Below are 26,572 nucleotides of genomic sequence, written 5' to 3'. Positions count from 1 at the left end.
CTTTTGCTAAATTAACACCTTTTAGATACAAAATAAGACAGTGAAAGAGACACACAGATTGATTTTGTTGTACACTCAGATTTGGTGGATGTGAAGAGAGAGCTTCAAAACGCGCAGGCTGTTATATATAATAAAACATGCCAATATAAGTCCCTCAAAAAAGAGAACTGCTTCATGAGATTGATGATTAAGCCCTAGATTCCTATGTTCTGTGAACACTAAAGAATTAATGTCTCTCACTGTGTATATACGACAATCTAAGTGGCTGCTATAATACATGCATAGTCTAGTACTATCTCTGGTCTTTAATATAAGAATTAGTTAACTAATTTGAGTGAATTAAGGAAACTAACTGATTAGTTATTGGTAATAATAGGTGTTCTCTTTCCTAAAATATCCTTACTAATAAAGTGTATTGGTTAGAACTAAAAAAATGGTTCAATATGAAAAACAAAGTGGATTAGAATCTTATATTTATAACCAAAATAAAAGTCAAATGAGCTCTTATATTAAGGATCAGAGGTGGTATCAAACACAAGAGTGCCTAAAAAGATCATTAAAATAAAAGTAGAAAAAAAGTCCTCTTTATGAGAGATAAATAGCTGTTGAACATGGCAATGTCTACCTAAAATAGGTTTATTAAAAGAATTATAATAAGAACCTCTTCCAGAAACTAATAGATTGACGATATGACCAAGGTATCTTTTGTCGTATCTGTTGTCAAAAGGCAGATATATATTTAGAACAACTTGTATGATCTGAGTTAGTTATTTTACTTGATTCTTTCAAAAAAAATCAAAAAGTTTCTATTTCTTAATGAGAAAATTCAGTGAATGATTATAGCAAGAAGCTTTCAGTAAGTAAATTTTCAATTTCTTGTAATGTATATGTATTAACTATATATGAATTTTCAATTAGTTAATTATCGGTTAGCTTTCTATGGCTAAGCTTAATTTTAAAGGGAGAGTAGCACTTCTGATTTCCATCATGGGAAAGTATATGGAATCACAATCTTACTAAGGGCATATGTTTGATAGGGAAGAAAATAGTTTTTAACAAATAAACAAAAGAAAAATCTCTCTTGATACACACACACACTGTTCTGATCCTATTTATAGGGCAAATAAATAAGTAATTTTTGGTCTTATTTATAGGATCGAGAGAGAAAATTTTCATATAAATGAATAATTTTACATTTCATTTAATATTGTATTGACTTTATTCTAATGAAGTATAATGTATATTAAATAGAGATAAAATTGAAAAGTTATTAAATTTTAAATGAGAGTTAACGAAGTTTAAGATTTTTTGTGAAATATATTGAAAATGACTTATAAATAAGACCAGAAAAGTATTTGGTAGCCATTATAGTTTTTATAGTTTAGAAAGTTCATTTCCATCAAATATAAAGAAGACCATTTTATCAAAATGCTATATAGTCAAGGAAATGGCGCCACTTCTCTTGATAATCACAATAACGTGAAGGATTAAAATAAGCTAGCTCTTAATAGTTTCAAACAAATTATCTGTATTTGTTTACTATGTCATTTAATAAATTTTTTTTAAAATCATGTTGAAATATTTTTTCCCCAATTCATACCAAATCTGTAAAGCCTCAGAACTTTGGTTTTCGTAATATACAGCTTCGTATACAGCGTTTTCTTTTTTAACGATAGTTGATCGTTCATTTCAATAATTATATGCCCATTATATATATGCCTATATATATACACATTGTACATGTGAATATTATATATGCATATATATATATATATATATATATGGCCAAGCGTTAACTTGCATATACGTAGATCAGAGACCACCAGGACCAGCTGGTTGCTCTTCATTCGCTTCCTTCATAGATTGTCTCAAAAGATTCCTTCTTGAATCCAGAACAATATTTCAATGTATTATATTTCAATTTCAATCTAATTAATACATTATTATATATAATTCACACTACGCCATGTTTAATTTTATTCTAATTATATATCACTTCACTTTTAAATGAAAGATTCCCATATGTTTACATTTTTTTTAATTAATTGCGTGATTTCATAATTCATCGTTTGTGCGACAGCAGCCTGTTAATTTGTATGTATATGGAAGCAAATATTCCTTCCAGACTTACAAACTTATAAAATAATAATAAAAGGGGTGAAAAAAAAACTACAATTTGATATGCAAATTGAAGTTTATCTATAATCAATTTTACAATCTCACGCTTCTCACACTTCTTGGAATGATAAAAGGTGCACAAAAGGAGGCCGTTTTCAGATTTCTTTTTATTTTCTTTCATTGAAAAAAAATGTAAGAATTAACAATTGAGAGAGGAAGAGAGCTTCCAAGGAGGAAGGCACAAAGCATACAAAGAGTGAATGAGAGAGTTAACACCACTTATGCACTCATCAGTCATGCAAAATCAGTAATTGTTCACTTCACTTCTTGTTATCATTCTTAAAATTAATTTGTAGGTAATAATAATTTCATCAATTATAGGCATTAACCCCAATATTCATATATAAACTGTTAATTACGGCTGATATATGGATGCTTGTAATTGTTTTCTTGCATAAAATTTATTCATTATCAATGTAATAAAAAATTATAATACTTATAATCGTTTCCTTGCATCAATATATAATATATAATCTAGTTGGTTTTGATTTTATTTAGCTTCATGTGGTATTATCAATCTAGATGTATGTTGAGTGAGGGTCACATCATCAACATCTACAAATTAATAGGTTATGAGCATAGGGACCAATGCCTATAATTTAAAAAACTATAAGGATCTAATAAAAAACCTAAAAGGACTTGATTGAAAATAATGTGAAACTACAAAAGAACTGCACAAGAAAAAAAAAATTTCTATTTTGGGTGCATTATGTAAACAAAAAAATAAGCAAAAATTAATTTTTAATTTAAAAATAAATAAATTTTTATTCAACATAAAATATGTATTCTTAAATAAGGTTTTCGAAACCAATGTTATTTGAGTCAGGTGGAAGTGAATCAACTGGTCAAAAATGTGTGTAGAAAAAGCTGTGTTTTTACAAACCAATATTCGTTTTAAGAGTATTTTAATCATATATTTGAACTCAAGAGAACTTGCAAATAAATATTAGTTTAATTTAATTACTTTAATAACAATTAAAAAAAAAGCCCTTAAATCAAGCAGAACACACAGTGTTGTTTTACTCTGCGTCTCTATCCATGAGTAATCAGTCCCGTGAATAAATTATAAGTCTCATTTTCAAAATCCATCGCCTTTATATGATCTAGCAGTATATAGCTGAGGAGCTTCTTCTCCCACAACAAGTTAGAGAAACCTTTTTCACAAAAGTGCTTATACGTACAACAAAACCTCTCTGTCTCTTTCAATGTCATATATTTTCTTTCTAAAAGGTGTCCACTGAAAGTTTCTTATAATGGCTTCAACAATTCATTATTCCATAAACGGCAAAGTGAATCCACCTGAAGCCAACACAAAAGTTCCTCCCAAAAAGGGAGCTTGGACGCCACAGGAAGACGCCAAACTAGCTGAAGCAATCGCACTTCATGGAGCAAAAAGGTGGAAGTTCATTGCAGCTAGAGCAGGTAGGATATGATCATGAGTTTTAGGGTTATATATATATATATAGTTATATATATACATATATAGTTCCTCATATATATAATATGTGTGTATACTGTTTTAATCCTTGATGGGTACTGATTCTGTTAATCGAAAAACTGCATATATCTTTAGGTCTGAGTAGGAATGGGAAGAGTTGCAGACTGAGGTGGTTGAACTATCTGAGACCTAATATCAAGAGGGGGAACATATCAGAACAAGAAGAGGATTTGATACTTCGGCTTCACAAACTCCTCGGAAACAGGTTAATTAGAACCATTTGGTGTCACAGATTATGATAAGTGTATATAAATACAATGTTATGAGTCTGTATTGGGAAAGCCCATCAAAGGGCTCTCCCTTCTAATAATAACATAGTTTGTGGAGATTGGACTCTCTTTACATTGAAAGTTTGATGTTTATAGAGAAGGCTACCCATGAAGCAGTCCAACTGAAAGGGATTTGGAAAGTTAGCTGACCTTTAATTTTTTTCCTATTTCTCAAATGTTTTTGTGGTTTCTTTTTATTATTAGATTCTACATAAAATGAATGGCATTTTAATATATTATTTGCAAAAAAAATGGTGCACTTTTCAATTTTTTTAATGAATTTTCATTTTATATAGAATCTAATAATAAAAAAATCAAAGAAAAAATATTTGGGAAGTAGGGAAAAATTAAGAGGCCGCAAAGGGTGCAGCTGATACCCCAAATCCGACCGAAAGGAGGTTGAGTGAAGTATTACAGTGTAAAGTAGCCGAGGGCGAGGTTCTTGAAGGAAGTGCATTGTTATGAGTTTATATCGGGAACCAATCAGAGGGCTCTCTCTCCTAATATAGTAGTTTTTTGGAATTAAACTCTTCTTTTAGACTGTGTTCATATCATACAGTGCCCATGTAATTAAGTGATTGAAGCATCGATTATTATTTTGTAGGTGGTCTTTGATTGCTGGAAGGTTACCAGGACGAACAGATAATGAGATAAAGAACTACTGGAATTCTCATTTGCGCAAGAAAATGAAGCTGCAGAAAGAGAAGAAGATCAATCAAATCGAATGTTCAAGGAGAGAAGATCACAAAGACGAACAAGGGGTGGCGATGGTGGAAGATATCCAGCTTAATCCTGCAGAAGAATCAGAGCCAACAGTAGAAGAAGGTGATCAAGAATATTCAACCAAGTCCCATTTTTATGAGAATGGATTCTTTAGTTCCTTCGATGAAGGTCCCTTAAATTTGGAGTGGGTTAGTAGATTCCTAGAATTGAACTAGCTTGACGTACGTAAATGTACGGGCAGATTAACTTTTGGATCGTCATCTCCTTAAATCTTCCATAACATCTTAGTACTACCATGAAATATATATCACTGATGTGTTCCTTCTTTTGTTATAGTGATGTAGCAACTTCATTGGAGTTTGATAACTTTTTGCGACGAGAAAGGAGTAAAATAGTACTATTATAAGTAGATTACATTGTTCTTACCAATAAAGATTGGGTCTAGCTGAAGAAGTTGTTGTTTTAAACAGGATTGTTTCGCATAAGAAGATATCTATGTCTAACAAAAAATGAATAAATATATTGTTATTAACATCAGCTTTCCTTAGTTATTTAAAAACCCAACTAGATGCTCATTTTTACTTGCACTTATTTATAAAAATTTCACTCTCTTTTTTTAACATTTTTGCTTCATTTAGCCACACCTTTAGGGAGAATGTTTGTACTGCTGATTTCCTAGCTAAGTCCTTCCACACTATGAAAGGGAATTTTTGTACTGTTAATCAACCTCCACCTCTTATGCAACTAGAGGAGGAGTTTGATGATGAGACCTAGGCCTGATAGCTTTTGTACTGTTTTATGATGAATCCAGTTCTTCATTCAAAAAAAAAAAAAGGTGACATAGTGACTACATATTTTCCTGTAGTATAACCAATGATCTCAAATTCAAGTCCTAAGCATGTACTATCTCCGATAGTTAATATAAGAGCTAATTTAACATTTAATTTGGCCCTAAATATAATACTTTAATCTATTTTATCTATCATATTTATCTATTTTTTTAAAATAGTCCTTATAATAGTTGTACATGTCAAATAGTAGTTCTACCTAATACACAAATTAGCAAGAGTATTTTAGAAAAGATAACATCTATTTATTACAAGCAACCAACTTAACAAACTTTCTTAATCCAATCAAATTAGTCAACCAACTCTTATATTAAGAATCAGAGGCAGTAGTTGTTAAGTATGCTTGACAAGAGAGCTTGTCGCCCCAGGTGGTTCACATATCCGGTGCAACCCGGGGGGGAACAAAAAGATTATCATTGTGTATATACACACACAAACGTATTAAGAAAGCTATCATTGCGCATATGCTTGTTAAAACAAGATGACTTGTCGCGAATTATTTTCATTAATAAAAAAAAATAAAATCGTACAAAAAATAATTCATTTGTGTATATATATTGCCAATGAAGGGAGTAATCATGTTTGTTCTTCAACATGCATGCACATGGACATACACATACTACAAGATATTCCCCTGCTTCCTTTGCCATAGATTGTTTCAAACATATTGACCACGTACATATTCTCATCGTTATGTATTTTTATTATGTACTCCTCCGGTCCTAATTATAAGACCCAATTGACTTATTTGAGGAGATTAAAGAAGTAAGTTAAGTTGGTTATTTATAATAAATAAGTGTTGTTATTCCTAAAATATCCTTGCTAATTAAGTATATTGGCTAAAACTATCATTATTAGAAGGATTATCTTGGAAAAAAATGCATAAATATAAGAGACAAAATGGATTGGGTCTTATAATTAGGACCAAATAAAAAGTCAAATTGGATCTTATAATAAGGACCGGAGGAGTATATTATACAAAGAACATGAAATTAATGAAATATATATAATATACGGAAGTTACACAAGAATTTTACTTGCTATATTTGCCACACATGCTTGAGAAAAAGATCACTTTGATTTATTATGTAAATATTTCGATCTACACTGTATTTTTAAACGCAAGAGACTCTTGTTAATTAATAAAAATATTTTAATAAAATAATTTCGAATTATTAAACCTTCCCTTCCATCTCCATTTTTGTGAGTTTTTATTAATTTATTTATAAAACTAATTCATTTATGTAATATGCATATGCATACAGAATTTTTTTTTTCCCTTGTGAAAACGTTGTTATCTCGATCATTTTCGGCAGTGTCTAGTCAAAAAAAAAAAAGATCATTTCGGCAGTGCACATCTTTTTATATTTCCTTTTTTAGAAATATGACCAAGCATTTTTCTCATATTGGAAACGCTGAGGTAGCATCACCACCACATAATAGCCTTTTTATTTTAAAACACATGCCATGTGCGATATAGCAAATCAATATAAAATGTCATCGCCAAAGGCTTCCTATCTTTGAACAAATTTTGACAACTTTTGCTGTCCGAATTAATTCAGATAAGTGTGTTTGTGTTTGTGTAATTTCATTCACTTATTAATTTAGATCCTGTAACGAGAATACACTATATTAATTTATTTACAAAAATTATTTTCGAAATCAGTTGTTAGTGGATGTGACTCTACACAATCTAAGATGTTAGCAGGGGCATTTGAGAAGCTATAAAAGTATTTCTCAAAAGTATTTTTTCGCAAATCGAGATAAACACCTCCATATATTTACTTCGTATACCGTAAAATTACTTTTAAAACTATGGTTTCGTTTCTATCCAGTCCTTAATAGGAGAATAAGATAATTAATTTTACGGATATTAAGAAAATTAAATAAGTTAGTTATTTGTAATAAATGAGTATTATCTTCTCTAGAATACTCCTATTAATCATTTGTAATATTGAAACTGCCATTTAATAAAAAAAATGGTAACATGTATAATTATTATATGAATTATTTGGGAGTAAAATGAATAAATATTAGACACAAACACACACGTAGCACAAGATATTCCACTCCTTTCTTCATAGATAGTTCCAAAATATGTATCAAATTCAAACCAATTGCACTATATATTATAATCAATAGCGCCTTGTTTTAACCTCATATTATATATACAGAACGCAAAAATAATCAACTGAGTGTAAACTAATTATACTTGTTAATTACATCGCGATAAGTTAATCATATGTATGCATATTAACAGAAGATATCTTACTTTTGTCGTCTCTATTTTTAATCGCAAAAGATTCTTGTTACATAATACTTTAATGATAAAAGATAAATAATAAAGAGGTTTTCATGCATGATGAATCACTATCTTCAAAAAATAATTACCTCAATATAATGGAAATCACAGATATATTACCCATCCAAATTACAATAAAGCCCCTTGGAATATTCAATTTCTCTCCTAGTTCTTTTGCCTTTGACCGAAGGAATTTATTAATTTATTGTCTTCCGTTGAGGCCTTATAGGCTAATGACATCTACCAAATATCTCTTTCAGGTCTTTTTTTTTTTTTTTTGCCAGCCCTTTAGGTCTTTTTTTAAATGTAAGGTTGTGAGTTCGAACTTTCTTTAGGATATGATGGGTAAGTAAATTATTATTAAAAAATTGTCCTACAAAAGAGTCACACCTTAAAAAAAATTTCATGAATTCGTTGGAAAGTTATACTTTTTTTTTTTGTTGCCTAGAGTATCCTCCTATCCGAATGATGAGAAACTAATCTCTTAGAGTATCCTCCTACAAAAGAGTCACACCTTAAAATATCACTCAGGACATGATATTTAAGGTGTTCAGGTCCCTTCCACTTGGACCAAACACTTGTGGGTAAGTTGTACCTTTTAAAACAGTTCACGAATCTTTCCAAAAGAATTCATTGAACCGAAATCCAAGTTTCAAATCATTTCAATCAATAATATTTAGCCCATACATATTCATGTGCAAAAAAGGCCTATGCCATTCAAGATCCAGCCCAAAGTTCTTCCTCATGTATTGATCATCCGCATTGCTGAATTTGCATATTTTCTATTTTTTTTTCATTTGCATTAATTTTATATTGGTATATATCTTTATAGTGGACTGTTTTATAAGTAACCGACACAGATTTAGATCTTAAGTACATGCTTATAATAATATTATTAAATGTTTTAAATGTTTGATGTGATAAAGTAAAAAATTTTAACTAATTAATGAGTTACAATTCCGAACACAACGTTGAGTTTTCCTCATTGCAAATAAAAGGAGGGCTGATTTAAATCGAACCCGCGTCTTCTCTTTGGCAAAGAGAAATTTTACCATTCCACTGTATCCACATTTTTGTCGTCAAATATATAGATTCTATTTGTGCAGAGCTAGGTCTGATACATGATAAACCAAGCACCAATTTAGATTCTGAATTTTGTGAATATGGGCTTTGCATAGATTTCATGTTATACTACCCTGAATCTTTTACTATAAGAACTAGTTGACTAATTTAAATAGATTAAGAAAATTAGTTAAGTTAGTTATTTATAATAAATAAGTGTTGTCTTCCTTAAAATATCCTTATTAATCAAGTATATTAGTTAAAATAACTATTTGATGAAACATTTAACACGCGTAACTACTACAAAGGCTACCTTAAAAAAAAGTAATAAATATGAAAAAAAAATAGATTAAAATCTTATATTTAAGACCAAATTGAATGTTAAACTAGCTCTTGTAGTAAGAAGCAGATATAGTATTTAGGTAGGCTTAGGTTAATGCCACCAAGATCAAATTTCAATTACTTTCAAAAAGCTATAGACACTTACACGTGTCATTCACACCCTGCCATTCCAATTACGCAGAGAAAAAGTCAGAAAGACTGACGTACAAGGAAAATTATTGTCCACGTAGTACAATCTACAAGCCAAACCCTCTATCCCAGTCTCACCTCTAGATACTTCAAATTTTTTTACACTTTGACTTTGCAGCCTCACTATGATTTTCCCAAGGATTCTTGATCTGATAAATTTTCTTTTCTTTTCCCCCTAATCAGTGCCTTTATTGTGGAACAAGTTTAGCCATCTTTAGTCACAACAACATCAGTCAGAGTAGATGGTGCTGCCTCTTCCAGCATCTGAACCACCATTCTCATGGAAGGTCTTGAGTATGGAACCTTCACAGTGCAGAGTGTTGCAATTCTCAGAACCTTCATGGCATCATCTTTGAAATGCTTTGGAATTGTGGAATCCACTAGTTCAGCCATGTCTTCTATAGTCCTCTTGTTGCCGCATACCCAGTGGACTATGTCCTTGTTTTCTCCAAACTCCGATTCATTCGGCTTCTTCCCAGTCACCAGCTCCATTAGAACTACTCCAAAACTGTACACATCACTCTTCTCAGTCACCTTACATGAATAGGCATACTCTGTCATTTCCAAAATCAAGATGATCAGTTTTCAAGCACAGCAACCAGAAAATTAAGTTTGAAATAAATATATTAAACTGTAATTTTGGCTTTAATTCAAGGGGTAAAATGCATTTTCCACTTAATCATGTTACTCATCCTGAGCTCAAACATCTCAGTCTTGTATAACTTGTTCTTGCAGCTTGATGTCTATTACTTAAAAATGAAAGAAAAAGTAACCCATAAAATATGCCAAATTTATTGATCTGAGGCACCATAAAATAGCCCTTTTGTGAGGGGATTTCCATGGCATCAATGTTCTGAACCCAAAAATGAAAACTAGTCAATACAATATCCTAAGCTTTCTTGTATTTTGATCTCAGTAATATACCAAAAGACCCATATTCTCTTACTGGAATACATTTTCTGCAGTTAAAAAAAAAAATAACTGTCAATTCCTAGAGGATGCTATCTATTCTCACGCCCCCCCCTGAATATTTTTTCTGACCTACAAGGAAATGAAAAGCTTACCAGGAGCCATGTATCCAAGTGTTCCAGCAACAACATTTGTCCAATTGCCTGCTCCTCTTTGCACAATCTTGGCAAGCCCGAAGTCAGCAATCCTTGGCTTCCATTCTTTATCAATCAAGATGTTACTTGATTTCACATCTCTATGTATAACTGGCCTATCACACCCATGATGCAGATACTCCAATCCTCTAGCTGCTCCCAATGCAATTTCATACCTAACATCCCAAGCCATAGGAGTTTTCTGGCAATTGTGCAGTTTATCCCACAAACTCCCATTCGGTAAGAACTCATAAACAAGAAGGCTACTATCTTCACTAGTGATGCTACAGTAGAGCTTCACCACATTCACATGCCTTATGGAGCTTAGAGCAGCCACCTCTGCATCATACTCTGGGGTACGGCAACTTCTTTTCAGCATCGCTGAGCTGCTTCGGCCACTTCCTGGTTCGCCTGGATTAGAAGTCCATATGTGTTTGACTGCCAATTCTTTGCCACATTTCAGAACAACCTTGTAAACATTCCCAGATCCTCCCTTGCCAATCACATTTTCAGCCTTGATCCCTTCAATGACTTCATTTTCATTGAAGTTTATCACATGGTACTGCTTTAAATCCCAGGAATTAGTCTTCAAAGGCTTCTCCTCAAACTTGTTCTGCTTGAGTTTCAGGAAGAATATACATGCCAATGAAACTAGCAGAACCATTATACCAGCAACCAAACAGAGTATAATGTTCCTAATTCGACTAGAGCCAGTGCTACCCAATGAACATGGCCTAAAATTTTCCAAAGTCTCACTGCATAAGCCAGGATTCCCCTTTAACCCATCTATGAATGCTGGAATAGAGAGTGAATCTGGTACTGGACCAAAAAAATTGTTGTTTGATAAATCAAGAAGGCTCAGTTTAAGAGATGACAAGCTCGACGGAATTTCTCCAGAAAGTCTATTGGATGACAAGTTTAATGAATTGAGGGTAGGCAGAGAGCCAAGACTCGTAGGGATTTCCCCAGAAAGCGAGTTACCAGCAATGTTTATTTCACTAAGAGAAATACAAGAACTTAAAGATTCCGGTATAGAGCCAGAAAAATTGTTTCCGTCCAACTTAAGACTACCCAATTTCTCCAAGTTTCCTATAGTATCAGGTATTTTACCAGAGAATTGATTTGAACTCAGCTTAATTGATACCAATGAAGAAGCTTCTGAAATTCCCGAGGGTAGCTGACCTGAGAACTTATTGTCAGATAAAAATAGCTGTGCAAGAGATTTTGCTTCAGCAATATCAGATGTCACTGGACCGTCAAACTGGTTCATTGAAAGATCAATTATTTCCATATTTGGCAGGCCCCATAAACCCGAAGGAATACGACCAGAAAGCGAGTTTCTGTTAACAAGAAAGCGAACCATAGCCGAACAATTCACATATGTTTCTGGTATACTTCCAGTGAAGCTATTGTTTAACATAGCTAGCTCGGTCATGTTGTTGTTCCTACACATGTCAGGGGGGATAGGACCAGAAAGAGAGTTATCAGAAACATCAATATATTGTAAGCCAGCCCGGGATCCAAGCTTTTGAGGGAGAGGACCAGTAAAATTATTTGCATAAAGAGAAAATTCAATGAGGCTTTTGAAATCTCCAAACTCGGTTGGAATTCCTCCAGAGAATCGGTTCTGAAAAAGCTGAAGAGAAGCTAAGTTCGTCAAGAACCGTAGCTCAGAAATATCACCTTCAAGCTGATTATTAGAAACATCCAAGTACACAAGACTTGTAAGATCACGAAATCCTATTGGGATTTTCCCAGTCAAGTAGTTGTCATATAGCTCAATTTGTCTCAGTTTCTGAAGCTTTCCAATATCACTTGGGATTTCACCTGTCAAAAGGTTATCAGAAAGCTCAAGATTCTCAAGCTGAGTCAGATTCCCAATACCCATTGGGATTTTCCCAGTGATGCTGCAGTTTGTGAGGTAAAGCCAATACAATTTCTCAAGCTTCAATACCTCCACAGGAAAAGGACTTTTTTCAAATTTATTATCGCCAAGGCTTAAGAATCCAAGACTAGTTAGATTTTCCAATGATTTCCATGGAAATACCCCAGAAATTCCACTAGCATTCAAGTTCAAGTAGGTAAGCTTGATCAAATTAGAGAACTCGGGCATTACCCCAGAAAAAGAATTCCCGCCCAAATCCAAATACTTCAAATTACTGCACTTCCTCAGGTCCTCACTGATGCTTCCGTGAAAGGAATTCGACCCCAGAGATAATTTCTGTAACGACTGAAGCCCGCAAAGTGAATCAAACCGAATAGTACCTCCGAGACTTTTTCCGGCGAGATTGATTTCTGAAACGAGTCCATTGGAATTGCAGATAATCCCAGTGAAGTTGCAGACAGAATTGCCTTCGGTCCAGGAACCAAAAACATCATCGGCATTTGAAGTTCGAACAGAGGACTTGAACTTAATGAGCATCTGAAGCTCAACCGACAGGGACGAACCAGCCAGGCAGAGAACAAAAAGAGTAAACAAAATCATGTGTGACGGACATTGCCGGGAAATATCTCCAGCGAACATGCCGGCGACGAAGGAAATAACAAAGAAGTGGTTGAATTTTAGTGGGTTTGGGTGAGAATGGAAAGAGTGAAGAGAGAGAGAACAAGAGCAAGACTTGGGATTTGAAAAGTCCACCACGAGTAAGTAAACACAAGAAAGGATTGGAAATTGGAAAGATTGAAATGAAACGTGGAGACCGGAGAGATTCTGAGACAAAGAAGAAGAAGAAGAAGAAGAAGATTGGATCACGTGCTGATGACGAGAAGAAGGAAGGAAGAGTACGCAAGTTAAGGGGACAAAGGGGCGGTGGTTGGCCTGCGAAGAGACACACTGTATGGTCGTTGCTTGGGGAAGAGCAAGATTGTGTGAATCTTGCGATTTATTAATTGTTGGGATTTGCATTATCTTTTTATAGTTCTATTTATTCCTTAATTTTAGGAAATTTTTCAAGAGAAAAGTATGGAGTATCATGCAAGAAAATATGCAAATTATATGTAAGATTAAGATTAAGAACTTATATTTTACTTTTTTTGTTAAGAATATTAAATATGATAATTCAGATTTAGAAAATTTTATTAACTTTCAATAATGTTAAAGAAAATTAATCTGTTTGTTCTTATAATTTGATTCATTATAATAAGGATGAATCCTTTAAATACTCTTAATTTCAGTATATCGAGTTTCATGGATTTTATCTCCTTCATTTTATTCCACACCATTTTAGCGGCTATACATTTCTATAAATAAAAAATCCATCAAGTTTACAAGTTAAAATTAACATATCAAATAATAAGGGTCCCATTCAAACAAAATGCTGGTCAAAAAAATTCAAATAAAATAAATTATTAGGGACCTGATTTACAATTGAGATAAACAATAATAATTTTTAGTTTAATTTTTAAAAAAATGTTATTATTAAATTGAAAAAAGAATTATCATTAAAATTATTTGAAGTCCTTCTTCAAACCAAATGAGTTCTAAAAGTAATTACATTTTAAATTTTTACTCGCTATCATAACTTTGTAATTTAATTCACATTAATTATATTATAAAGTTTTGCATGGCAAAAATTGTTATATTTCTCTTAGATTCAATTTGCCTGTTGAATTTGGATAAGTAATGACTTGGATGGGTAGATATTTTTATTACTTGAACTTCTTACTTAACTTACTTGAATTTCTTGCTTAACTAAGTTCCACAAGCATCATATTTATTTATTTTGAATATTAATCTATGTTAATTTCAAAACAGAAACAACGGGAAACATATATTGTATAAATTTATTAAAAAAATCACTCCCTCCATTACATTTTATAGGTTTTTTTTAATAGTTTTATTTTTTGTACATAAGATATCTTATCAAAAAAATAATGACACATTCATGATCTTTATCCCAAAATACCCTTCATATTAAATAGAATGTTCAAATTAAAGGGTTTTGTAAATTGACTGTATTTTTGAAAGCCTATGCTTTTTTAAAAAAATATATATATATGATTTCTAAGTATTTAATTGTCTTAATTGCTGTTTACAATTTTTTTTAAAAAAATACTTCTTACTCGTTTTGTCCTAACTCTTAAGCAAAAAATCTTAATCTATTTGATCTCTTATATTTATAATTTTTTAAATTAATTTTTTAAGTTATAAATTGATATATAATCTAATATTTTATAGAGATATTTTAAGAAAATCATGTGACATTTATTAGAATTTACTCCCTACCGTCTTTTTATAAGAGCCTAAAATTTGAATTGCCTTAATCTTTTTTTATAGAATAAAATATATCAACCTCCCCTCTATTTAACATAAATTACCAAGACGTCCCTTTTATTTTAAAAACTTATATGGACCTCCCTTAAAATCAAAATATATATTAACTTCCTTTCTAGTTTTAATATTCAACTCCCATCCACTCATCCGTTAATTAACCGTTAAATCATAAGATTAACCCATTATTTTGACCAGATTACTCCTTCTTAATAAAAATATTACTTAATAATTATCATTTAATGGCATATCATACATCTTTAGTTGAAATTAAAAAATAATTTTAATAAATATTTCAATATTTTTTGTTATCCTATTGAATTGATTACCATAATATAAATTTTATTAATTTTATAAATAAAAATTTTTATTTTACAATAAATCTTTTTTATTTATTTAAACTTACTTGTGATGTAATTTTTTAAATATATATTAGTAAAAAATGTTTTGTAATTGTATATATGTATTTTTAATAAAATTATAAAGTTATGTCTTAATTTATTAAATTTAGTAAAAATATTAAATAGACTATTAATAAATATTAATATTAAAAAATAAACTATGTATTTAAAATAATGAGGGGTAGAGTAGGAAAGAAAGTTTATTCTAATATTTTTTTAATTAAAAAATGTATGTAAAGAATCTTTTCATAATATTTTTTAACAGTGTTAATGGTTTTGACTAAAATGTATGTTTTCAAAATAGAGGGAGTTCCGTGTAATTAAGGTAAAACAGAAGGGAAGTCAGAATATTTTACTCTTTTTTATAAGAGCCTATTTGGAGTTGTATAAACATTTAATGTGCTTTTACTATTTTTGTCTTTAATTAATTTCATACATTGTATTAATTAAAAAGCTGACAACTTGGCATATTACCTTCTTTTTTATATTTTCTCTCTTTTTTTTGGCTAAATTTATATTTTCTCTCATTATTACTCTATTTTTCTCTCTTATTTTTCCTCTCATAAATAAAGGTATATTCTGGGGAAAAAAAGTTTATTTCTTACATATTTATTACTTTTTACTAATTTTAGCTGTTTTTTTAAATCGCATAATTTTGTTATCAAACTCTTATAAAAGGGACTAGAGGGAATAGTAACTTATTTAATTTTTTCAATCTATTAAAATTAATCATATAACTCTTGTATTAAGGATCAGCTTGAAACTATTATACATGGGGGAGTGAATATTATTTAAGATTAATATACAAATTTATTTTGGAAGTTTTCACTCAGAGCATTGCTGCTAGAAGTTTTTTCAGATTTAATATCACCCTAGAAATTTCAAAACATAACAATATCGTCAAATTCAATTAAAAAGCTAAAGTTCACTGCTAACGTTGATTGTTAGCATTTATAATGATAAGGAGGGACAGTGCTCCGTTTCCATACTTTCGAAGCAACATTAAACCAAAATAAATTCAAAACAAAATTACTCCTAAATAAAATTTTTAGGATAAATTTACGCGTTAAACTTTAATCCTATTATTTATGAGTCACGCAAAAAAAAAAAAAAACAAGTTTCTGCGTATGATATATTTGATTGACTAATGGTAGTGGAGACTGGAGATGACGGTCCGACTCATAACAAAAGCGCTCGTCGTTTACTTTCAAAAATGGGAACGCTTGACTAATTCGTTTTGTTCGGCCGCACAAATTGACTATCTTAAAAACGACATTCGATTTTTTTAAAAGGGCGAAAAAAGTGAGAGAATGACATTCAGAATCTCACTTTCACGAGATCTGCCACGTAGCAACGTTCCTCAGCTGATCTCTCACTAGATAAAACATTTCATTAATATTTTTCCCTTCTATAAAAAAAATTCAATTAATTTTTTTTACGAAGTAAAATTATTCATTTTAAGCAAATAAAAAAATAATACTTAATCTTTTTAAGATTATATCATCTTCTTACAACAATTTCTTCTTTAAATGCTGTTCTTATAATATACTCTCTTAATTAATTGAAAGTTCACTATTTCATTGGCTATTTTTTGGAAAAATATTAATCACTTCCTCAATTTAGTAAATAATTTCATAAATAGGAAGACTAGAACCTTCTAAAATTATTTTGTAATTAATGGAGAAATTATTTTGCTTTATAAATACTAGAACCTTCATGTTTTATAAATAATTAATGGAGAAAGTATTTTATTGGTCGAAATACTTTTCATTAGACTGAATTTAACTAGAGGTTTTTTATCTTTCTTTTGGTAAGAGAAATTTTTATTCTAGTTGGATTAATGTGCATGTATAGTGTTACAATATATGAGATCAAATATGCCAAATATGAGAAAAAATAAAGAAAAATCATTTTCTCTCACTTGAGTTTCCATGCTACTATGCTATAAGTATAATAATTTTCAATTAATTTAGATGTACTGATAAAAATAATTAAAAAGATTAAGTTTGTTATAAAATTTAAGTAATTTTTAATATTATCTTAATATCTTTATTAACTACAATAAACTCAAACACCATACTATATCCGGTCATAATTATAAGAGCTAGTTGACTAATTTGAGAAGATTAAAGAAAGAAGTTAAGTTAGTTATTTGTAATAAATAGATGTTATCTTTCCTAAAATATCCTTGCTAATTAAGTGTATTAGCTAGAACTACTATTGTTAAAAGAATTACATTGAAAAAAATACATAAATATAAGAGACAAAGTGGATTGGGGTCTTATATTTATTATCAAAATAAAAGTCAAATATGGTCTTATATTAAAAAACAGAGGTAGTATTAACTTGAACACTCTCACTATTTAATTTGGGTCTAGATTTGTATCTTATAAATGGCGAAATAAAATAAATGAACGCCTAAAGTAAAAATTTAACCAAATATCATTCATACCAAGAAACAAGAAATAGATTAATTAACAAATCAAAACAACAAGAAATATATTTATTATTCCTTGAAAATATTAAATGTCTTATGAGAAAGATCAATAATATCTGTTAAAAGATGTTATATAATAATAACTCGAGGAGCAGTTTATGTTGTAGGCCATGAAACTTTAAGTGTAGAGAATTTTAAAAAACAACAATTAAAAAGTTATATATAGATATCAGCACCTAATATTCCGCTAGAGTGACAACATGAATGTTAAATAATAAATATAATCATGTATGCTAAGTATGGGAGCATCCATGTGTGACTTCACCGTTAAGTAAGAGCATCATTTAATGCTTATAATAATGATGATTCCACTAATAATCCTATAAAATATGATTATGATGATGATGAACAATGGTAGTGTGTGTACCTTAATAACCTAGGGCAGTGGAAATGTGCCTAATTTTATTGTTAATTAAAATATAATGGTATTGCAAGGATTCTTCACTTTTTTTTCTTATAAGGATTTTTCACATTTTGATTTACAGTGATTTTGGAGTTTTAAATTCTTTTTAGTAATTTTTTCCATAATTTGAGCAAGGTTTCTCATTCTTTTAATTTACGACTAAGCATGTTTTCTTCCGGCTGCATAATCAAACTTGTTTATTGACATAATTCGTTAAGCATATATTCTTTTAGAGTCACTTACAGAATTCAAAAGTTTTCTCTTTCTAAGAATCAAACCTAAATTTCATAATATTTTTGTCATGACTTAATAGACTCTAAAATTTTTTACACAATTAGTTCTCGATTTTCATATTAATTACTCCTTCGTTTCTAAATATAAAATTCATTCTATAGTATAAATTACACTACAAAATGAATCTTATATTTAGAATCGAAGAAATATTATCTTTTGTATTCGTCATAAGAGGGGGAAACACAAGAATTTGGTTTTCTAATTTCATAGATTTTTTTTTCTGGTTAATATAGGCAAGTAATGACTAATTCTCTCTTCATCGGTTAAAAAAAATGACCAATTCTCTTTCATCATAAATTTTTTAAAGGGGTTTTAGATTGGTCATAAGACTTTCTTCATACACATTGCCAAAGATTAAACCTCCGACTGGATGTTTAAAGTAATTTCATAGAAATTTATATTTATACTAGCTTTTTGATGGATAATTTTACACACACATGAAGCAAAATTATAAAAGTAAAAAGTTAACATGCAAATCTATTCACAAAATATTTCATCAAAAGCACCCAACTTCATAAGTCTTTTCTATATATAAAAGTACACATAAAGTTATTAAAATGGTACAAAAATACTATGACCATTAAGTCATGTAAAGTTGACCTTTTAGCAAACAATTTAACTAAGAAAATGGTAACAAAATAAAGACGAAGTTTTCAAAATAGTGCAAAAATGGGTTTTGAGTAGCGATGATATTTTTGCACCAGCTAGAAAACTTTCTCTGTATTTTTGTACTATTTTCTTAATTTACATATTTGGTAAACGATCAACTTTAGTTGACTTTATGGTTGTGACATTTTTATACCATTTAAAAAACCTAATGTGTATTTTTGCACTCCAAAAAAGTTTTTGATACTTCGTATACTTCTGGCAAAATATTTTCTGGGTAGATTTGCACCTTAATTAAAGAAAAAACCAAAAAAAAAAAATCAGATACATCATTCAATCTCTGTTGGAGTTTACATTCATAGTCTAAAATAACACCACTCGAAGCTAAATACCCAATAGAACTCAAATAAAAAATAATAAATTAAAAGTTGAGAGTATTATGCCTTTTTCAGAAATGAATCAGGAGGAGGAGGTGTGCTAATCATTTGAATTTGAAAATAAAATAATTAAAGTGAAAGATATGTATATCTAACTTGTCGAGTTCATTGACACATATCTAACCACTCAAACATGAAAATAAGAATCTCCAACTCATACAATTGACTAGAGAAAATATAATTAGGTCTCTCTCCGTGTATATTCATATATTGAATTTTTACTAATTGGATAAAAAAAAGGGAATAAATGATCCAACAGCTGTAAAGAAAATTGCAACAAAAGAAGGCTACATAGGAAACAAGAGAAAATGTCTTTGTCTTCTACACACAATGATTAAATAAAAAGTAATGATCAAGCTTAATTTGTTTATTACATCAGTCAAACGTAAATCATTGCGAATATAATGTCATAATTAACCATTATTCTTATGTGGTTAATGAAATAAAAATTAATTAATTACAATCATTTCATGATTAAATATTTTATAATTTTTTAATGTGAGTTGTCAAATTATTGATCAAAAAATTATCTTTCAATTTGTCGTAGAATTATATGTAACATAGTAATATTTTTGAGAACATGATTTAAGATTTTAAAATTTTGAAATAGACCTTATAAAATAACATTTTATTAGAATATGCAAACCATATAATTGACTAGAGAAGTACTCTTCCGATTCTAAATATAAGACCCTTTTTATAGTGTAACTTATACTATCAAATGAGTCTTATATTTAAGAACAAAAAAGTAATAACTAAGGGTTAAATGTCTCGCTTCTCTCTATACCGGATCCCCCCAAAAAAAAAAGTTAAAAAGAACAGAGAATAAAGAGACCAATAAATAACAACTATAGAGAAAAATTTGCAATGAAAGAAGACTAAGAATAAGAGAAAATGTCTTTGTCTTCTAATAAATGATTAGATTAAAAGAAACTTTCAAACTTAATTTGTTTGTTACAGCAGTCAAACCTATATCACCTGTGAATAATTTGGCATTATTATTATAGTAACAGCCTGGTGGATCTAACAGTTTCTTTGAGATTAATTACACGAAAATAAGGATAAAAATAATTTTGTGAGATAAGATAAACTCTCATTTTTTCTCTCTAACTAAATAAAGGAAATGAAAAATTAAATATTTTATTATAAAATTGGAAAAAAAAGTTGTCTTTGTTAATCACCAAATGAGATAAAATTATATACATCAAGCACTCCCAAAATTCAAATATAAAAGAATAGCTGGACTATATAAGTGGGCGCGCGCAAATATATACACACAATTATATACATAGGCTTAGTGTTTGTTAGCATTTTAAAGTATTTTTTAACGCACATACAGTATTTTAAAATTTTTTATAGCATACTTAGTACTCTAAAATATTTTTCTAAATACATCTAATACCTTAGAAAATACTAAAAATTACTCTGTAATACTTAATGCACATTCATTTAATGAAATTTTTGAGTAATTAATAACGAGATTAAAATTGCTCCTAAAAAATTTATATTCTTGGGTTAAAATTGTACCACAATATTTTTGGATACTGTATATACTAAAAAAATAGGTCAGGATATTAGATCAACGATAAAATACTTTAGTTGCGGATCCACCTTTACATATTTGTCTTCATTAACAAGGGTGACAAGACAAAGTGAGCCTAACAAAATAGAAAATATTGAAAAGTACGTAGTCCATGAAGCAGCTAATGATATTGATTAGATTGATATCTCCACTGGTGGGCATGTGTAGTATATTGTGTGCTACACGTCATATTTTGGCCAATGGTGAAGACAAAACCATGTTCTATATGCCTACCTTCTTTGAATAAATTCCATGGAAAACAACCATTCATCCCTTTGTTTCCCACCTAATTATGCATTGGAGTACTTTACATATGTTAGTCATTGATTTAGATGTATAGAGGTTTGATTCAAACCTCTTCCTTAGTAAAGTCAACTTATAGTTGTCATCAATCATAAATTTAGTACGTGTTCTGAAGTGATGGCTATATGTATTTTTTTCAAAAAAAAAAAATTAAGTTGTCAGAAAGTACTATAAAATCGAAATAAAATACTCCTTCCCATCTTAAATGCATGTAAGAACTTATTAAGGAGTTTGTTTTAATTTCAAATATGTGATCTCAAACATTTTGCTTTTAAAATTTATATTTTCCCCTAAATTCTATTTATGGATTGCATGTATTAAGGGTTTTTTTTATCAAATGAATAATTATTAGTATTTTTCAAGGAAGCCAAACACAATTTTTTTATGAATAATTAACTTTATTAATTTTTTAATTTTATAAATTAATTGTTTGGCTCGTATATTAAGAATTGAACAGTGAGAATGTCTTTTAACTCAAGAATAATGGGCAAATTAATGATTCCTAGAGCTGGAATTAACTTAGACTTCGGGAGTGTTTGGATAGAAACCAAATCACGGTTTCAGAAGTGCTTTTACGGTTTACAAAGTAAATATGTGAAAGAATTTGTCTCGTTTTACGAAAAAGTACTTCTGAAACTATGGTTTAGAGGTTGTCAAATACCTCCTTCAATGGTGAAATGAAACGTGGATGGCGATAAAATATGATCGAATATTTTTAAATTTATTGTTTCATGTTATATATTGTAATTACGAGTTTGATTCCAAATTTTTTCCGGGCAACTGAAGTTGCATTTTACAATTAAAAAAAAAAATTAGACCACAACAACAAAACTACAATCTATAAATCTATATATAACATAAAAAATTTAATAAATTAGATTATATACAAGCTATATGTGAATGGTAATGGAATTCATTTTTAAACTCCTCAAGACCCATAAGAATAATATAGACCCGTACTAATGTTAAAAAAAGAACAAAAAGATGTAGCTAATCATATCTAGATCAAATATCTTTTTGTTAATTGAACACATAGAGAGAAAATAATGATAAAAAAGCAGATGAAACATAATAATAATCGTAATTAATATAATGGAACACACCCCTCGTTCTCTATACTGAGAAATCGAACTCGCACTTTAGGGACAATTTTTGGTATTATAAGTTTGGCAAAATGATATATTATTATCAAAGCGATGAACACGCCAAATCATGGCTTGATTACTAGATCTTGGAGTCCAAAATAAAAAAATTTAAATTTGATAATGGGTTAGTAAGAAAGATTGCATCATGTACAATATTAATAAACATATCCAATCAAAGCAACAAAAAGGAGTTTTGACCCAAAAAAAGGCAACAAAAAGAAGAATTAACATAAAGCATTATTATAGATTATCCCAGCGGCATATGCAAAGAGCACGGGTTATAGACTTCGATGTATATTCAAACTTATATCAGTCATATATAAAATTAATAATTAGCATGAAGACTATCACATATAGAGACAAACAAAATATAAAATTTTATAACAAATGGAGCATCACGTTTAGAAAGTGGTTGCCAATGTTGATTATTGAACCATGCTCATTTAACTAATTCAGATACCTATTAATTACCACATAAATTTCAAAAAACTACTATTATTGGACTTGAAACTAATTCTTTTTTAGCTGATAGCAGTTAAGGAATAGCCCTACCAATAAATGCCCTCTCAAAAAATTACTACTAATTCCGATTCTTGATATAAGAGTTTGTTTAACTTTTATTTTGGTCTTAAACATAAGATCTCAACCCACTTTGTCTCTCATATATAACTATGTTTTTTAAAGATAGTCCTTATAATAATAGTAGTTCTAGCCGATACACTTGATTAGCAAAAATATTTTAAGAAAGACAAGATCTATTTATTACAAATAACTAACTTAACTAGTTTATTTAATTTATTTAAATTAGTTAATTAGCTCTTATATTAAAGATTGGAGATAGTATTAATTACCACTCCATTTGAATTACAGCCAATGGAACTGGAAGGTACGCGAAGCAATTTCCAAAATTAACTCTAGGGATATTTTTGTCTTTTCATGTTAGACTTCAAGCATTTTCTCTTATCGTATGTATGTAAAAATCCTTTTTTTTTTCCTCAACTAATTTACAAGAATTAAGAAAATTAGTTATTGGTAATTAACAATCTTGTCAATTATTTGCCTTACTCTTCAACAAATATTCTTAGTATATACTCCTTTCATTCTATCTATAAGATAAAGAAAAAAGTTTCTTCTTACTCTTATTTATAAGATGTATAGAGGATTGATTCAAACCTTGTCCTTAGTAAAATCAACTTATAGTTGTTATCAATCATAAATTTCTGAAGTTATGGCTATATTTATTTTTTGAAGAAAATTAAGTTGTTAAAAAGTACTATAAAACTGAAATAAGATAGGAGAAAACTTACCTCCAGTTCGTTATAACCTGTGCATCCAGTTCACCAATAAATAATTGCCATCTGTATGTTTTTTAACAAATCGGCTTTAACACCGTTTCAGTCCCTTCTCTCCATTTTCGTTTACAATTTTCACAGCTGCTGCCTGCCTTAAAATCTCATTTTAGATCTTGCTTCTTCAATATTACAATTCCCACATTGGGTCTTGCCTTCTCTTGCTACATATGCTGAATTTTCAAGAAAAAACACCATTCTTTGATTTGTGAACAGAGATGGATGCGGAGAGTGTCGGAGATTAACGTCGTTAAGGCTGACGCATATAAAAACATACAGGTGGCAATTATTTATTGGTGAACTGGATGTACGGGATATAACGAACTGGAGGTAAGTTTCCTCCGATAAAATGTTCCTTCCCATGTTTGTTTTAATTTTAAATATAAGATTTCGAACCACTTTACTTTTTAAATTTTTCTAAATTCTATTTATTGATTGCATGTATTGGGAAATTTTTTTTATCAAATGAGTAATTTCCAAGCAGCTAATTAAAATTAATATTTTTTAAGGAAGCCAAACACAAAATTTTTTTAATGAATAATTAGTTTTACTAATTTTTTTAATTTAATAAATTAATTGTCTAGTTCGTATTTTTGGGATTGAAAAGTAAGTATGTCTTTTAACTCAAGAAAAATGGGCAAATTAATGCTGCCTACTTGCCTAGAGCCGGAGTTAACTTAGATTTCAATGGTGAAATGAAACATAGGTAGCGATAAGATATGATCGAATATTTTTAAATTTATTGTTTGATGTTATATGCTGTAATTACGAGTTCGATTCCAATTTTTTTCCGGCCAACTAACGTTGCATTTTACAATTAAAAAAAAAAATTAAACCACAACAACAATACTATATTATATTCTACAAATCTGTATATAATATAAAAACTTTAATACATTATATTATATACAAGCTACGAATAGTAATGTAATTCATTTTTAAACTCCTCAAGACCCAAAAGAATTGTATAGACCCGCATTAATGTTAAAAAAGAACAAAAAGATGTAGCTAATCATATGTACATCAAATATCTTGTTTGTTAACTAAACAAATATAGAAAAAAATAATGATAAAAAACAGATGAAACATAATAATAATTGTAATTGATATAATAGATCACACTCATCATACGCTATACAGAGAAATCGACTCGCAAACTTACGTTCAGAAAAGCTTTAAGGAAAATTTTTGGTAATATAATTTTGCCAAAATAAATCCATTTTTATAGTGTAAATTATACTACAAAAATTATTTTTATATTTAGGACCGGAGGAATATTATCAAAAGATGATGAACAATCCAAATCATGGTTTGATTACAAGATGTTGGAGTCCAAAATAAAGAAAATTTAAATTTGCTAATGGGTTAGTAAGAAAGATTGCATCATGTACAATATTAATAAACATATCCCATCAAAGCAACAAAAAGAAGAATTAACATAAAGTATTATTGTAGTTCATGCCAGCGGCATACATTAGCCACATTGCAAAGAGCAGGGGTTATAAATCACGATATATATATATATATATATATATATTCAAACTTATGTCACTCATATATAAAATTAATTAAGATGAAGACTGTCACAGGTAGAGACAAACAAAATATAAAATTTTATAACCAATGGGTCATCACGTTTAGAAAGCAGCTGCCAATGTTGACTATTGAATCATACTCATTTAACTAATTAAGATACTAATTAACTACTACATAAATTTCAAAAAATTACTATTATTAGACTTGAGACTAATTCTTTTCCGCCAGTAGCAGTTAACAAATTAAATAACCCTTCTAACAAGTAGTGTCGAACCTCTACATTAAGCAATTCTCTCCACTAACCCAAAACAAGGTCGTTTCTTTCTTTCTACCAATCAGCTTCTTGTATTCACCCCCACCTATTACAGTGACTAGTGACTGTGTTTTTTGGAGTTCTGATTTTATCTTAAATAAAGGCAAAAAAAAAAAACACAATCAACCATTTGGAAAAAAAAAAAAAAAAAAAGAAGGAAGAGGCTTCTCATTGCAGTGACGTCATTTCTTTCATTACACAAACACAAGCTTCTTCGGAGATTGACCAGCATTGTTTTGGAAACTGGATGTTGCAGAAGCTAGTGGACTTTCAGTTTGAACCTCAGGAAAAGAATTTGAAGGGGGTGAGTCTTTGGAAGTTTTTCATCCGAAGAGGAAGAAGACCCTTTTTTTTTAAATGGTTGATTGATTTTTTTTACTTTTTTTGTTCATGGCATGATTGCAATACTATTTAAATTATAAAACGCTGAGTTTTATATAAATGGAGGTTAAATGGATAGGATTTGCAATAGAGAGGTTCTGCGCCGACAAGCAAGGGTCCTCTCAAAAAATTAATACCACCTCCGGTCCTAATTATAAGAGCCAGTTGACTAATTTGAAGAGATTAAGGAAGTAAGTTGAGTTAGTTATTTGTCTTAAATAGGTGTTGTCTTTCCTAAAATATCCCTGCTAATCAAGTGTATTAACTAGAACTATAATTGTTAGAAGGCTTATCTTGAAAAAAATTGAGTAAATATGAGAGACAAAGTGGATTGGGGTCTTATATTTAGGACCAAAATAAAAGTCAAACAAGGTCTTATATTAAATATTAGAGGTAGTATTAATTACTGCTCCATTTGAATTACAGACAACGGAACTGGAAGGTAGAAGAAGCAATTTCCAAAACTAATTCCAGGGATATTTTAGCCTTTTCATGTTAGAATTCAAGCATTTTCTCCTATTGTATGTATGTAAAAATCCTT

The 26,572-nt window shown here is 29.8% G+C and overlaps 2 protein-coding genes across 3 annotated transcripts; one reads left to right on the top strand and one right to left on the bottom strand.

The window, feature by feature from the left end:
* Positions 1–3,431: 3,431 nt before the first annotated feature.
* Positions 3,432–4,883, top strand: LOC114729881 (transcription repressor MYB5-like). Its single transcript, XM_028916908.1, has 3 exons — positions 3,432–3,600; positions 3,752–3,881; positions 4,550–4,883. Exons 1-3 carry the CDS (start codon positions 3,432–3,434, stop codon positions 4,881–4,883), a joined length of 633 nt encoding a protein of 210 aa, XP_028772741.1.
* Positions 4,884–9,297: 4,414 nt separating this feature from the next.
* LOC114729877 (receptor-like protein kinase 7) lies at positions 9,298–13,097 on the bottom strand. Of its 2 annotated transcripts, XM_028916905.1 has the most exons (3): positions 10,476–13,097; positions 9,579–9,965; positions 9,298–9,540 (listed from the first exon to the last, which is right to left on the bottom strand). In XM_028916905.1, the coding sequence occupies exons 1-2, from the start codon at positions 13,036–13,038 to the stop codon at positions 9,616–9,618; spliced, it is 2,913 nt and encodes a 970-aa protein (XP_028772738.1). In that variant the 5' UTR covers positions 13,039–13,097; the 3' UTR covers positions 9,298–9,540; positions 9,579–9,615. The 2 variants fall into 2 exon arrangements, with proteins under 2 accessions (XP_028772738.1, XP_028772737.1); XM_028916904.1 differs by having other exon boundaries at positions 9,298–9,965.
* Between the last annotated feature and the right edge of the window lie 13,475 nt (positions 13,098–26,572).

Source organism: Neltuma alba, unplaced genomic scaffold (assembly GCF_004799145.2).
Source record: "Neltuma alba isolate B1F8T4 unplaced genomic scaffold, ASM479914v2 tig00012690_pilon, whole genome shotgun sequence".
NCBI classification, from domain to species: Eukaryota; Viridiplantae; Streptophyta; class Magnoliopsida; order Fabales; family Fabaceae; genus Neltuma; species Neltuma alba.
This window is presented reverse-complemented; position numbering and strand designations above follow the sequence as displayed.

Excerpts from the sequence above, each read along its gene's own strand:
- LOC114729881 (XM_028916908.1), top strand. The coding sequence starts at position 3,432 with ATGGCTTCAACAATTCATTATTCCATAAACGGCAAAGTGAATCCACCT. Across the intron at positions 3,601-3,751 it reads GTTCATTGCAGCTAGAGCAG|GTCTGAGTAGGAATGGGAAG; the intron begins GTAGGATATGAT and ends ATATATCTTTAG. Across the intron at positions 3,882-4,549 it reads CACAAACTCCTCGGAAACAG|GTGGTCTTTGATTGCTGGAA; the intron begins GTTAATTAGAAC and ends ATTATTTTGTAG.
- LOC114729877 (XM_028916904.1), bottom strand. The coding sequence starts at position 13,038 with ATGTTCGCTGGAGATATTTCCCGGCAATGTCCGTCACACATGATTTTG. Across the intron at positions 9,966-10,475 it reads ACTTGGATACATGGCTCCTG|AGTATGCCTATTCATGTAAG; the intron begins GTAAGCTTTTCA and ends TGGAAATGACAG.